Source organism: Megalobrama amblycephala, linkage group LG13, assembly GCF_018812025.1.
Source record: "Megalobrama amblycephala isolate DHTTF-2021 linkage group LG13, ASM1881202v1, whole genome shotgun sequence".
Lineage (NCBI taxonomy): Eukaryota > Metazoa > Chordata > Actinopteri > Cypriniformes > Xenocyprididae > Megalobrama > Megalobrama amblycephala.
In genome coordinates, this window is record NC_063056.1 from 24,790,179 (window position 1) to 24,805,498 (window position 15,320).

The 15,320-nt window shown below is 34.4% G+C and overlaps 2 protein-coding genes across 3 annotated transcripts; both read left to right on the plus strand.

The window, feature by feature from the left end:
• Positions 1–142: 142 nt before the first annotated feature.
• hcst (hematopoietic cell signal transducer) lies at positions 143–4,053 on the plus strand. The gene is made up of 5 exons (XM_048153603.1): positions 143–442; positions 879–958; positions 1,336–1,356; positions 3,142–3,273; positions 3,387–4,053. Exons 2-5 carry the CDS (start codon positions 916–918, stop codon positions 3,428–3,430), a joined length of 240 nt encoding a protein of 79 aa, XP_048009560.1. The 5' UTR covers positions 143–442; positions 879–915; the 3' UTR covers positions 3,431–4,053.
• A 5,281-nt stretch (positions 4,054–9,334) lies between these two features.
• LOC125244155 (transmembrane immune signaling adaptor TYROBP) lies at positions 9,335–11,221 on the plus strand. Of its 2 annotated transcripts, none has more exons than XM_048154170.1 (5): positions 9,335–9,468; positions 10,088–10,111; positions 10,206–10,364; positions 10,448–10,512; positions 10,762–11,221. In XM_048154170.1, exons 1-5 carry the CDS (start codon positions 9,423–9,425, stop codon positions 10,816–10,818), a joined length of 351 nt encoding a protein of 116 aa, XP_048010127.1. In that variant the 5' UTR covers positions 9,335–9,422; the 3' UTR covers positions 10,819–11,221. The 2 variants fall into 2 exon arrangements, with proteins under 2 accessions (XP_048010127.1, XP_048010128.1); XM_048154171.1 differs by having other exon boundaries at positions 9,337–9,468; positions 10,091–10,111.
• The last annotated feature ends 4,099 nt before the right edge of the window (positions 11,222–15,320 follow it).

The window sequence follows — 15,320 nt, forward strand, 5'->3', positions numbered from 1 at the left end:
TTATTTCTGCTTTTTTGCAAGGAGACAATTAAAAGGAACAGAAACAAGTCATTTGTTAAGGGAAGCTGTCATCACATTAATAATCTAGAATCGTGATGTCATTTTGTACTGTTTCAGTGGTTCTTTGGAATTGATGCTTCGTTGTTTCAACAGAGTTCAAAGTGAAATATAGTTTTATTAAATAAAAATAATATTAAGGTCACATGGCTCGTTACTGAGAGTAAAATTAAACTGTTTGGAAAATAGAGAATGCTGTATGGGTGTACTCAGATCTTTGATTCACCACTAAAGGTCTCGTATAGCCTATATTTATTTGGAAGGGGTTGGCTAAACTGACTCATTAGGTGGAAAAACAAAACCGAATGGGCGGAAGCAGGCTAACCGACGATGAACAAAATGTCATCATCAAAGATCAAATGAATCGCTGCACATCACTTCACTGGTAAGCGAAACTCTCTTCGTTGTTTTAAAGTGCTTAAATAACCTCAGTTTTCGTTTTGAAATGCGAGTCGAAACATTACAAATGCAATGTTGTTTCAAACGTTCTCTTGAAGTCTTTTTTAACTTGACTATTGAATAAGAGTGTTTTATTAAATTCTGTGAGACTTGTACGCTAACGCTTGTGATGTTAAATTTTGTAATAATATGTTATGTTACAGTCGTTTACATTACGATAGTTAACTGTTGACACTTGATTTACCAGAATTCTTTGCAGGTTAAATGTACAGTTTTATCGTAAATTGAATAACTTATGCACGTTTTAGTTAATGCACATAAGACGTATTAATGTTCTATTTGAATATTAGTTTGATTATAGGTGTTATTCTTTGAGATTTTGCATATTTTTGATATGTGGACGTCTTCATTTGTTTGTTTAGGTGAAAGAACAAGACCTCACAAGTTTTAAAACAGGAAATGACAAAGAAAGGCTTTGCATTTTTTTTCCTCTCTCTGTTAGGTAGGTGAGATAATCGTTTTTTGTTTTTTTTTCTTTTCCCCACCTCTCTTTCTTTCCTGTTGTTTGAGACCACCGTGCAATGCATAATTTGCAGCATCCTGTTAGATGTGGGCACTTTGCTGAGGATGCAGATTAGCAGAGGTGTTATTATTTTACATACATTTTTGTGTTTTGTGCGGGTGTGTCTTTTCACTCATCACAATTTTCTGTCTAGTGTTTTAGATCACATTAAGCATAATATTGATAATTGCCATAATTCGTTGTCATCTTGCTGCATTTTGTAAACTTTTGATTTAACCTATATTTTCACATTACCATAAAAAGTAGACCTATCCACATTACATGTGTTTCTTTCTCTCCCTAACCTTTTTTTTAAGCTATGGCCAGTGCTGCTGAAGGTAAGAATTGATATTGTGAGCTTTGTGTTTTTGTCAGCATATTAATTATTTGTTACATTTAAATCAGTCATATAAATCCTATAGATATTCGACAGACTCCTGCACAATATTTTGTACCTGTTTACATTTCTTTGCATGAATGTATTAAACAGCGTGTACGGTATTTCACATACATTGGTCATTGACGAATAAGGTTTTAAAAGTGTAAAAAAAAAAAAAAACAATGTAGATATAATTAATTTTGAAGCTTTATTAAAGGAACACTCCACTTTTTTTTTTTTTTTTTTTTGAAAATAGGCTCATTTTCCAACTCTCCTAGAGTTAAACAGTTGAGTTTTACTGTTTTCAAATCCATTCAGCCGATCTCCGGGTCTGGCGGTACTACTTTTAGCATAGCTTAGCATAGTTCATTGAATCCGATTAGACCGTTAGCATCTTGCACAAAATTACGCCTGCTGCACCCATGGTACGGCAGCAAAGTTCCTTGATTTTACGCCAGAATGAGAGTACAGTTCCTAGCCATTTTTTGAGCGAGATGCTAACGATCTAATCAGATTCAATGAACTATACTAAGCTATGCTAAAAGTGGTACCGCCAGACCAGGAGATCGGCTGAATGGATTCGAAAACGGTAAAACTCAACTGTTTAACTCTAATGGAGTTGGAAAATGAGCCTATTTAAAAAAAAGAAAAAAAAAAGTGGAGTGTTCCTTTAATACAACTTCAAAATGTATTATATCTCCATTGTTGTTGTTTTTTTTACACTTTTAAAACCTTATTCGTCAATGACCCATGTATGTGAAATACCGTACACGCTGTTTAATACATTCATGCAAAGAAATGTAAACAGGTACAAAATATAAAAATACAAAAATATTTTATATATTTAATACAAAAAAAAGTGGAGTGTTCCTTTAAGTGTTAACAATGTGATTGTGTTTTTTATAATCATTTAACACTGCTTTTGTCATTTGTTTTTGCAAGATAGACACAATTTGTCACCAAAAACAGTCATTTGTTTTAACCAAAATTTCGGTTTTACCGAATGACACTTTTGGTTATACCGAATGACAATATTTTCAAACAATGCTAACAGGCTGATATCAAGCTACCTAGCTAGTTAGCTAGCAAAAGGACAATCAAACATTTTATATTTAGTACAAGTTTTTTAAATATTACAACATTTTCCATGTTTTATAGTGGCTGAACCGAATTACCTGATGTTTTGGGACATGTGTATGAGCGAGTGAAAACATGAATTTTTCAAATAGTTAAAAGAGAGTTAGTTACTTAATTTGCTTCATGACCATGTGGTCCTTTGCAGGTGTCTGAATGATGTCTCATCCTGTCACATGATACTGACTGCATGATCCAAAATGATCCCTTTATATTGGTTACTCCAAATGACATCAATGAAATAATTTTTTCCGGACACTCTTTCTCGTAACAAAGCACGACTTCTACACATAATTTTAATACCTTGTTGCACTATGTTGATAATAAAATCATGCAAGAATAAAAAAATATATGCATTTATTACATTTTAAGATATTTTAATCACAAATGAAATGGCTGTATTGGCCTTTGGATGGTTAAACAGAATGACCTTTTGACACTTCAAAATCTTTAATGTAGCAAAATATAATTAAAACCTTTTGGATTCAATAAAAGAGATCTAGTTGTACTACCTTACATACTTTGGATGTCATATCTTTGTTTTTTTCATTATTATTAAGGCCTTTGGACAAAAAACGTCATTGACCCACATTGCTTTTCTTTCCCATAGACAGAGGCACATGCTTTGGTGTCGGCCCTGGCACTATAGCAGGTATTATATTAGCTGATGTTGCAGTGACGGTTCTCATTGTTACTACCACCTACTGGTATGCCAGCAAGCGCAGACAAAAGAAAGAAAATGGTAAGAAATTACGCAGTAATACGCACACAGCTTCCTTTTCTCTAGCAATCCTGTTATTGTGACATCAGTGCACAGAACACATTTAACATGCTTGTGCTCATGTATTTCTTTAGCTGACGAAGTCTACATGAATGTCAGAGCAAACTGCAAAACATGAGGATCGAGACTGACACGAACTATGGAAGACTCACTGACATTTAACATCATACGACACAGTATGATAATATATATGATTTATCTACATTTTAGTACAGTTTGAATACATGGCTCTGGACTCTTAGGTGGTCATATGATAGTTGCCTTGTAAATAAGACAAAATTAAGTTATCTGTCATAAAAGCTCACTGAAAACTAAAATTATTAACAGCAATAACTGCAGTGCAATGAAGGAAAAACACTGCCACCTAGTGGATAGTTCAGGCTCGCTACTATTTTCTTCCTCTAGAAGTAAAAGTGACTTAAAATGTAATGTCATCAAGCTTTCTGAAACTTAAAAAAGAAAACCTCAGTTTCCTCTTTTTGTTCAAAAAGACATGCAATTATGCATTGTTTCTACAGGCGTCATTGAGAAACGGCTGTATAACACAGGCAAACATACAATCTCAGTTTCTTTGCAACAGCTTTAGGTGATTTGTAAGAGGTTATAATTCGAGTCTATGGCATCATAGCTTAATATTCAAAAAGTGCAGAGTTCTTATATTCCTCTGCACCGTATTGGCATGCTGTATAGTTTCTATGCATATAATTTAACAATAAATAAATCCCAGATATTTTTAAAAAAGTGGATTTGTGAATTTATTTGATCTTCAGCACAATGCAAAATTTATTTTGCAGGTGTATATTGCAGATTTGTATATGCAGTATAACATTTATTTTGTGCTCTCTGTTATCTAATGATCTTGACCTTCTCCAATCACATGTGCTCTGTGCTGATAATGGAGCACAAGAACGGGCCTTAATTTCTGCGGACTGTTAACCCACAAATTATCAGCAAAGAAAAAAACATATCCTGATTGAATATGTGTGCTTTTAGAGTGATAGCATGTTCTTTTTTGTGTGTTGTTCTAAATATGAAAAGTCTCAAATGACTGTGCACTGGAATCTCCCAGAAATTCCTGTCTAAAACAAGCACAAGACTGTGACTCCTCCACTGGGGGGAAAAAAAGGAAGTAGAAAGAAATGAATCTTTACCAAATACTTTTCATCACATACATTTCTAAATTTATTTGTAGTTTGCATTCAATAATACGTAATAATTCTGTCACCAATGTAGAAGAGCACTCTTATTTGATTTAGCTGTTTGTGAATGATTTGGAATCATTTAACCCTGAAAGACCCAAATATAGAAATACTGTGATTTTGTTTAGTTTTTTTTAACTCTTTTTTTGAAATGCAATATACCCCACAGGCCCAACGTTGCAATATTACAACATTTCCATTAAAACTTACTAAAATGTCTTACTAAAAATGTAAAAACCATTTCTGCTTTAGAGGCCTCCTACAACAAGTGATTTTACTCAATGTCTGAACAAATGTAGAGAACATCTTGCAGGGTGTACAGCTTATGTAGCCCAATAACAATAGCATATATATCTATACACTAATAATCACACAATAATGATAACCAGGCAAATCATATTTTTTATGAAAAATTATTTATTATAAAAATATGCTCAGATTGTATTTACAAAACCTGATAAACTGAATGAAAATTTTGATATTGTGGTATACGTGTTCTGTTATGGTAGTTCCATATTGTTGTCTATGGATAATCCTTTCTTTTGAAAACTGTACTCTTTGCTACTATCTGTCAGAGCCGTGATCATGTCTTCTGACACAAACATTTGGAAGTACTCCAGTGGTGTATAGAAGGAGATGGCATTATTAGTGAAATCCTTACCAGGAAAATCAGTTTGGAGACTGATAAAATCATTTCTCAGCCAGTGAAACCTGTCACAGGACATGGTCTGTGTTCTTGAATAGCTTGGTTTTGTTGGTGTGTTGTCCATATAATCATCATATTGGCGGTCATAGTTTATTTATTTATTTATTTTCAATTTAAGTCAAGTCACCTTTATTTATACAGGGAGTGCAGAATTATTAGGCAAGTTGATTTTCTGATCATATTTTTTTCCCAAGCACATTTTACCAATTCCAATCCACATCAATCTTAATAACTACTATTAATATTGTTTTTAATCATTTATAAGTGATATATAATTGTTCATGAAGGCTGGAAATGAAAAATGCCTTATATTCAGGTGTGCAGAATTATTAGGCAAGTTTTCTTTTACAGGCAAAATGAGCCAAAAAAGAGATTTAACTCAGACTGAAAAGTCAAAAATTATTAAATACTCATGAGAAGGATGCAATACTAATGCAATACTAGAAATTGCAAAGTTAAAGCATGACCAAGGGACAGCAAAATGCTCATTGGGTCAGCGGGGTCAGACAAAAACAGGTGGAAAAGAAAAGACACATGTTAACTGCAAAATAATTAAGAATTAAGGTGAAGAATTAAGTGTGAAACCATCAGGAACCCTTTAGTCTCCAGCGCCACCATTTTCCAGAGCTGCAACCTACCTGGAGTCTCCAGAAGTGCAAGGTGTTAGGATCTCAGAGACTTAGGTTAGCTAAAGAATCCTAAAAAATGACCTGCACTTGATAAGAATCACAAGCTGAAGTGTTATAAAATACATGAAGACTGGGTTTTAATAGGGCTTATAGACAGACAGCTTGAGAGTGACTCCTGATGGACCAGCACCACATCCTCTTGTACCACTGTTTGAAGAATTTATCCAGAATCTGGCAGTAAGGTGTTTGAGTTCACTTTTAGTCCATCTCTTATCCTGAAATGTCTGTCTTGCAGAGATGGACTAAAAATGATCTTCCAAAACTTACTGCCAGATTCTGGAAGATAAATTCTTCAAACAGTGGTACAAGAGGATGTGGTGCTGGTCCTTCAGGAGTCACTCTCAAGCTGTCTGTTTATAAGGCCTATAAAAATGTCTTCATGTATTTTATAACACTTCAGCTTGTGATTCTTATCAAGTGCAGGTCATTTTTTAGGATTCTTTAGCTAACCTAAGTCTCTGAGATCCTGAGACCTTGCACTTCTGGAGACTCCAGGTAGGTTGCAGTTCTGGAAAATGGTGGCGCTGGAGACTAAAGGGTTCCTGATGGTTTCACACATAATTCTTAATTATTTTGCAGTTAACGTGTCTTTTCTTTTCCACCTGTTTTTGTCTGACCCCGCTGACCCAATGAGCATTTTGCTGTCCCTTGGTCATGCTTTAACTTTGCAATTTCTAGTATTGCATTAGTGTTGCGTCCTTCTCATGAGTATTTTGACTTTTCAGTCTGAGTTAAATCTCTTTTTTGGCTCATTTTGCCTGTAAAAGAAAACTTGCCTAATAATTCTGCACACCTGAATATAAGGCATTTTTCATTTCCAGCCTTCATGAACAATTATATATCACTTATAAATGATTAAAAACAATATTAATAGTAGTTATTAAGATTGATGTGGATTGGAATTGGTAAAATGTGCTTGGGAAAAAAATATGATCAGAAAATCAACTTGCCTAATAATTCTGCACTCCCTGTATAGCGCTTTTTACAATGCAGATTGTGTCAAAGCAGCTTTACATTGATAACTGGCCAATAATTTTGGCTGCACAGCAGCTCTTAAAGAAAATGGTGTCATTGTCCAGCTTAAATTCAGTATTGATTCATTCTGTTGTAAAAATCAATAGTTATTAATTTAGGTTATTTATCTATATATCAGCACTGGAGAAAACAGTGACGCCATCGTCCAGCTTAGTTCTGTTGGCATACAATGGTGTCAATGGAGGCAGATCAAAAACATTGTTGAATATCAAGTGTCCCCAACTAAGCAAGCCAAAGGCGACAGTGGCAAGGAACCCAAACTCCAACAGGTGACAAAAATGGAGAAAAAACCCTTGGGAGAAACCAGGCTCAGTCGGGGGGCCAGTTCTCCTCCGTTATAAACAGGTATCTCCACATTCATCTTCACTGTAACAAAGTCCCATCTCAATGTCACTCTTCCCATTTTGGATGGCAAAAATGACATCATACGCATTGTAGATAAGACAGTCCTGTCTGATAGAATTCTGAAATAGGAAAAAAAAACACTGATTCCAGGCTTATTAATCTCAATGAAAATCGATCTCAAACATACTTACACATTTCAAAGAATGAACCCATTCCACCGAATTCACACAATACTGTCTGGCTAGCATATTGTGCTCTATTTATCATGCTAATAGAACTTATAACCCCCACATTCCAGAACATTATCACCTGGCCCTCGTGCAGCATGTAGTTTTTTAGGCAAACAAGCAAAGCCCAGAAAAGAAAACATTATTTTATAAATAATAAGATACAGATAGTTTCAAATACTGCTACACAAATAGCATACTTTCAAATTCTCAAAAAAATCATTTATTTCTTCAGTAAACTTGAACTTATTTAATAATCATTACATTTTGATTTTTGGTATCAAAGAAGACATTTAAAATCAATATTATGTTTCATTGCTGACAAATAAAATTATCAGAAAAGTAAATTGGTAGAAGTACAATTCATCCATGTAATGTGCAATGTGCACAGGCAAATTTTGCTATACTCTTTTGTAAAATTACAACACTGATGACATAAGCTCAAAATCTAACATGATCAAAGCATTCAACGGTATCTTGATACCTGCATGATCTAGACATATTACTAATCACAGACATCTAGACATATTACTAATCTAGACATATTACTAATCACAAAAATATTTTAGGCATTTTACTTGTGTAATATGAATATGTATTTATTCAGTCCAGTAAAAAAAAAAAAAAAGTGATGTGGTTCAAGGCAGGTTGTTCATGGCCAGGTAAACAGACCCATTTACAAGCATCACAGAGTTGAACAATAGGACTTATTAGTTGTGTAAATGGTGGTCTTAAAGAGAAAAGCATGTACAGGGATATTTTAGTTGAGTTTAAACTAATGTTGTAATATTACAACAGTGGGCCTTACAGTGTTAAATTGTTTCAATTCTTAACTTAATTACTTTTGACACTTTTATGCTGCCTGTTTGCTTACAAAAATGTGGATCCAATATTTACACAGCAACAAAATAATAGCATATAATAATGTATCATACCCCCAATGTCCATTGGAATGCATCTAAAATCAAATTATTTGAAATACACTCAATGAATAAATATTATGCATGTAACTAAGCATAATAATCTTTAATCTCTAAGGTGCTTTAAGGTCATATATCTGTCAGACTGAGCTTCAGGAAGTGAGATGCAACACTGAGGAGACAAACTAATTGATGAGGTGCTGTCAGGTTATAACAGTACGTCATCAATTAGTTTGTCTTCTCAACAGGGCAGGTCTTTAGGATAAAGTACACCCTCCTATATCACAGAAACACACTTTGCTAAGAACAACATCCTTTTTTAATTAAATAAATAATGTAAGTGGAACAGGATATTTGTTTTTTGTTCTTTTTCTTTCTACCTGTTTGAGAGGATCAGATACTGGCTTTAGTAGTCACATCCTGTGCAGTGAGACTTTTAACCGCATTAACACCCTGGTCCCTCTCACTAGCCACTTGCTCGCACACAACTTACTGTGAAGTGAAACTACATTTACTAGGAAGGACATTCGGAAAATACAATCATTTCCATTGACTGTATGTTCAGATTTCGTTTTCAGTGTATTTTAATTTGGTACCTTATGGCTAGACATTGACAAGATAAAATGTAAACAAATTAAATACTGAACTGTGTGTGTGTGTGTGTGTGTGTGTGTGTGTGTGTGTGTGTGTGTGTGTGTGTGTGAGAGAGAGGGAGAGATATGGGTGAGAGAGCAAGGGAGAAAAAAGACTAATGTTACCTCAGATAGCAAGTACAAGCACGTGTAGCTCCTCCCCAGTATCCTTTGTTTCTATTTTGATGGATGGTGATAAGTCATCAGCACGCACTCTGTGATTTTTCACACGCAATTTCCATATAATTCACTCTGATATTCAAGGTGTTTTACCTCACAGCCAGAAAGGCTTCTTGTGCGTTTTTAAAGAAAGTGAGGGCTGCACCAACCTTGAGTAATTCTAAACCTGCGCTCATTATGAGGAGGATTCTATACACAATGGTCCCCATGAATGGACTATTTGGTGAGTACATTTTACAAACTTTCACGGGTTTTAAATTTGAATGAACTTAGCTAAACAGTGTTTATATATATATATATATATATATATATATATATATATATATATATATATATATATTGTTCTTAGTTTAAATCATCCGCATCAAAATAATCAGTGTGCTCTGGGTAACTCTCAGTAACTCTTTGGCGGACACAAATTAGGACATTTTCAATAGTTAAACTTAGACAGACTTTTGGCTTACTTTTTACTACAAAATTCAACAAGATCATATATTGTAATTCAATAGCATTGTAGAGAGAGAATAAAAAGACTCAATGCACTTACATTGTATTAACTAGTGTACATGTGTATATATTCTACATTGAATATGTTAAGTATAAATTGTATTTAATATCTTGTTCATAATCATTAACTGATTGTTATGGCATATATTTTTTTCCTTTTAAGTGTTTCAGTAAATATAAATATAAATGCAATATCGGTTTCATGGGGTTGTTTGTGTTTTTATGTGTACTTGCAGTAATTATTGTAAGTAATCAAGAGGAAAGGGAATTTTCAATTCTGTTGATTGATTTTGGGAACATGCTATTATAAAATTTTCTCTTCTCACTTTCATCAGCAGGCTTTGTTGAGGGGAATCAAGGTAATTATTCCTCCAAAAATCTCTGAAATTCAGCTGAATCTCTTCTATTTGCATATTAGAACATTAGTGTGCCAATGCGTTTTCTGATTCTCAGACTGCAGTTCTTGTTACCAGCTGGACACTGGAGTGATTATTGGGATCATCACTTGTGACATCATCCTCACGCTCCTCATCGCTCTCTCGGTCTACTGTTTTGTTTCCCGCCAGAAAAGGAGAGAGAGTTTACATTTGCAGCCCAGATGCTGTGGGTCAGGTATGCCTGTTTGTTAGAGAAATCAAAAGAGAATCACGACAATGAGTTTCAGTCAAAATGACGCATTTTTCTGATGTCTGAAGGCAAAGCAAAAACTCACCAGCCCTCAATGAGGTCAAAGACAATTGAAGTGGAATCACCTTATCAGGTAAACTGAGCAATATCAGCTTATGTGTATTTAATGTACTATATTAATACAAACTATATTGTAGTACATATCAATGTACTACAAAACTAAAAATAAATCAGTATTTATAATACATACAAAGTATTTGTGAGTTTTAATACCATTTTTGGTTAAATTTCACAAATTATCTAAATCTAATCTCTTTTTTTTTTTTCATAATGGTTTCTTGAATTGTTTATGCATGTACTAATTTTCAAAATTGTTTGACAGGAACTTTATGGAGTCCAATCAGATATATACAGTGATCTTCAGCAGTATCGTAAATGAGGTGACCATGTGTCATTTAACGTTAACAATAGGTTGTGTACACACCCAAGAATATTTGGAGATTGCATTCATTAAGTTTTCAAACTGTATCATACAATTGTGGATTTATCCTAAATAAGCTATAGTAACTGATTAATGCAAATCATTTTCCTTGAATCCTCTTGATTGGTTGTGGCGTACATACAAAACATGAATATAAATAAATAAATAAATATATTTTTTCATGGTTCATGGAAATGAAATTATCTTAAAGAGTTTGTATTCCACGTTTTTTAATATAGCTGTCACAGTTGTTTTCATTTTTATGTCATGTTTTTATTTATTCATAATATATCTTTGTTAAGAAACTATATCCGAATATAATTCCCTTGCTCTTCATGTAGAAATAAATGTTTTATTTTGATTGTGTGGCCTTTGATCATTTTTGTCTGATTGTATAGAAAGATGGGTGAAGCCACATCATGCAAGTTTTTTTTTCAAGTGGCTAAGGAAATGGACGCTGTAGCTGACCTGTTTAGCAATCGCATGACCGCAATGAGTCAGTCAGACAAAAGGGAATTTTTTTTTTTTTTGATGATGATGATGATGATTTTTTTCTTTTTTGAGTCCTCAATTTTAAATCCTGAACTTTAAGTACTTATGAGCATTTTCACTATTGTAGATTTGTTGCTTTATGTCTATATAAGTCAAGTGTGATTATATTAAGACAAAACAAATCAAGGAAATAAAACTGAAGGGTGCTTGACTTGGCATAGAGAGCAATTTAATTTCTTCTAATAAGTGTGACCACTTCAAACGTCCACAAGAGTGCACTATTATCTCAGTGTGCTATATGTCAAGCCCACTGTATGTACTCTTGTTTTTATGTACTCTGTCTTCAGACTTAAAGTTAGTTCACCCAAAAATGAAAATTTTGTCATTTATTACTTACCCTCATGCCGTTCCACACCCGTAAGACCTTCGTTAATCTTCGGAACACAAATTAAGATATTTTAGTTGAAATCCGATGGCTCCGTGAGGCCTTCATAGGGAGCAATGACATTTCCTCTCTCAAGATCCATAAAGGTACTAAAAACATATTTAAATCAGTTCATGTGAGTACAGTGGTTCAATATTAATATTATAAAGCGACAAGAATATTTTTGGAGCACCAAAAAAACAAAATAACAACTTATAAAGTGATGTCCGATTTCAAAACAATGCTTCAGGAAGCATCGGAGCATTATGAATCAGTGTATCGAATCTGCTGTTCGGAGCGTCAAAGTCACGTGATTTCAGCCATTGGCAGTTTGACACGCGATCTGAATCATGATTCGATACACTGATTCATTTATGCTCAGAGGTGTAAAATACTTGAGTAATTTTACTTGATTATTGTACTTAAGTATTATTTTTGGGTATTTTTACTTTACTTGAGTACATTTAAAAATCAATACTTTTACTTTTACTTGATTACATTTTTTGAGGAAAAAAGAGTACTTTTTACTCCTTACAATTTTATTTACAGTCAAAAAGTACTTATTTTTTGGAGATCACCTCATTTTCCTTTGCTATTTTCCTTTGCTATTACCAAACCAATTGAATTGTGCTGATGACCAGTTTAATTTAAAGGTTATTTATTCAATGAGATTCATTTTCACATTCCATGAAATTGGTCAGACATGTTCATTGGTCCTTTGGAAGTGACGTCATGTCACATCAATTACCACAATGCACAGCACCTTGACCTCAAAGAATATACACTAACAAGAAGCGACACTCAACAGAATGTTCCATTGCAACACCTGCGCCCAGCAGCGGCCTTGCATTTCTGCCATTTTGGGGTGAAGGCGACTTGGCAGTCCACTAGTTTCTATGGCATTATCAGCTGCTTTGTTAAAAAAAAAAAAAAAAAACTTTTTTCACAAAAACTTTTTGCTCTCAGTCAGTTTGGGTTAAAACTCTTTAAAAGATCTAGTATTAGTATTAGACTTATAAACACTGAATTAATACTGACATATGAAATTAAATTATGTCATGCATCAGAAAAATTGGGAATGTTAGACAATAAATATATGAACATAACAGCTTGATTTTGCAGTGTTGTCTAATGTCCATTGAAGCAAAAGTGTCCAAAAGTGGGAATTATGCAATAACAGACACAGCAACGCATCATGTATTATAAGATCATTATGTTTGTAGAGTGATCCATTAAAACGTACAATATAGCTTATTTCAATTCAGACCTAGATATTATTATTATTACTCCACTAGGTCTGAAATATATTGTTCACTGAAAACATGATGATCTTAAATGTATTAATTATTAATTTACTATTAATAAATGTGTAAAGTTTCATAAAATGGAAATACTCAATAAAGTAGGCTAACTACGTTACCTCAGATGGTTGAATGGTTGTATTCCACAACTGGTAAAATAAAACATATATAAGACAATACAACCTTTACTGTGGGAGAAATACAATTTACTGGTGACTTAATTTAAAAAACTGTTCTACTGTGCTTCTGATTTGGCGGTGAAATTCGCCGATTTTGGGTGCGTAAGATGTGAGGGATTCAATGCTCCAGTTAGTATTTTCACCCCATAATGGCGGCCGCACTACCGGAGCGCCATCTAGTGACTGTTGCCTAAAAAGTATCAGAGTGTCGCCTCTTGGGTTCTTTACTCTTTGGCCCTGTCCCAAATGGCACACTCCGGACTTGCGGACTTCCTCAGAGTCCACACTTTGGTGACGTCATGTAGTGCAGATCTATAGGGCCCTTGGCGCGAGTCCACGAGGGCGCATTGAGAGGTATTTTTGGGACAGACTCGATCATCAGGCCGGAAATAACGGTCTGGTTGTTTTTTGACAGGAGCTGCAGGTTCGGGGAATATACTGCCTATTGTTGTTGTTGTTGTTTTTACCATTGTGTTTGTGAGATGGCTTGCCATGCAGAGAAATCATATTTTGAGCCGATTCAGGGCTGCTGGCCCTTTAATTGCTCGTGCTCCCCACCCACGGAGCTCGCGCTTGCCTTAAACAACATAAAAAAAGTTCAAATAGCTAATATAACCCTCAAAATGGATCTTTACAAAGTGTTCGTCATGCAGCATGTCTAATCGCGTAAGTACAGTGTTTATTTGAATGTTTACATTTGATTCTGAATGAGTTTGAGGCTGTTCTCCGTGGCTAATGGCTAACATTACACACTGTTGGAGATATTTATAAAGAATGAAGTTGTGTTTATGCATTATACAGACTGCAAGTGTTTAAAAATGAAAATAGCAACGGCTCTTGTCTCCGTGAATACAGTAAGGAATGATGGTAACTTTAACCACATTTAACAGTACATTAGCAACATGCTAACGAAACATTTAGAAAGACAATTTACAAATATTACAAAAAATATCATGTTATCATGAATCATGTCAGTTATTATTGCTCCATCTGCCATTTTTCGCTGTTGTTATTGCTTGCTTACCTAGTCTGATGATTCGGCTGTGCTGCTCCAGACGTTAATGCCTACCCTTGTCTAATGCCTTTCATAATGTTGGGAACATAAGCAGGCATATGCAAATATTGGGGGCGTACACCCCGACTGTTACGTAACAGTCGGTATTATGTTGAGATTCGCCTATTCTTCTGAGGTCTTTTAAACAAATGAGATTTATATAAGAAGGAGGAAACAATGGAGTTTGAGACTCACTGTATGTCATTTCCATGTACTGAACTCTTGTTATTTAACTATGCCAAGATAAATTCAATTTTTGAATCAAGGGCACCTTTAAAATGCTGAATGGGACGGCCTACAGACTCGTAGACTCGGCGAGCACGCGCAATTTAAGTCCACAAGACCGAAAGTCCACATAAAGTGCGTCATTTGGGACAGGGCCTTTGTTGACCTGGAAATTATAACAATCAGTGGAAGAAAATGGAGGAAGTCAAAAATCAGCCACAGAATCAAGAGCACCTGTGGCCAACAGTTCACCTGATGAAGATTTTTTTTCGCTTCTTTTAAACAGACAACACATGAAGCCAGCAAAGAGTTGGATGGATATCTGGCCTGTGTTTCAGGCACTGCAGGATTGATTTTTAGCCCCAAAAGAGCTAGGCTTGACACTCACAATTTTGAAAATCAGCTTCTGCTTAAGTTAAATCCGAGATTTTGCAACTTTGAGTAGCATGTTGCATACTGGCATTAGGTAGTAGTCTTATAGTTTGACAATTAAATACAATTAAACACAAACAGTTCTAAAGGAGCATAAAACTTTGTATGTGGTTCTTTCACTTCATGTTTTTAGAGATTAAAAGCTTAAACAAGAATCTCTAGTTTTCATTCTTGCTGTTACTTTTACTTTTTTAATACTCAAGTACAATTTTAATGTAGTACTTTTTTACTTTTACTCAAGTATGATTCTGGCCAGATACTTTTACTTTTAATTGAGTAAAAATTTCACTCAGTACTTGTACTTTCACTTGAGTAACATTTTTGAGTACTTTTTATGCTCCGATGCTTCATGA

Bases quoted from the DNA above. Each gene is read 5' to 3' on its own strand.
- hcst (XM_048153603.1), top strand. From the start codon at position 916: ATGACAAAGAAAGGCTTTGCATTTTTTTTCCTCTCTCTGTTAG. The intron at 959-1,335 runs GTAGGTGAGATA...CTTTTTTTTAAG, and splicing joins TTTTTTCCTCTCTCTGTTAG to CTATGGCCAGTGCTGCTGAA. The intron at 3,274-3,386 runs GTAAGAAATTAC...GTATTTCTTTAG, and splicing joins CAGACAAAAGAAAGAAAATG to CTGACGAAGTCTACATGAAT.
- LOC125244155 (XM_048154170.1), top strand. From the start codon at position 9,423: ATGAGGAGGATTCTATACACAATGGTCCCCATGAATGGACTATTTG. The intron at 10,365-10,447 runs GTATGCCTGTTT...TGATGTCTGAAG, and splicing joins GCCCAGATGCTGTGGGTCAG to GCAAAGCAAAAACTCACCAG. The intron at 10,513-10,761 runs GTAAACTGAGCA...ATTGTTTGACAG, and splicing joins AAGTGGAATCACCTTATCAG to GAACTTTATGGAGTCCAATC.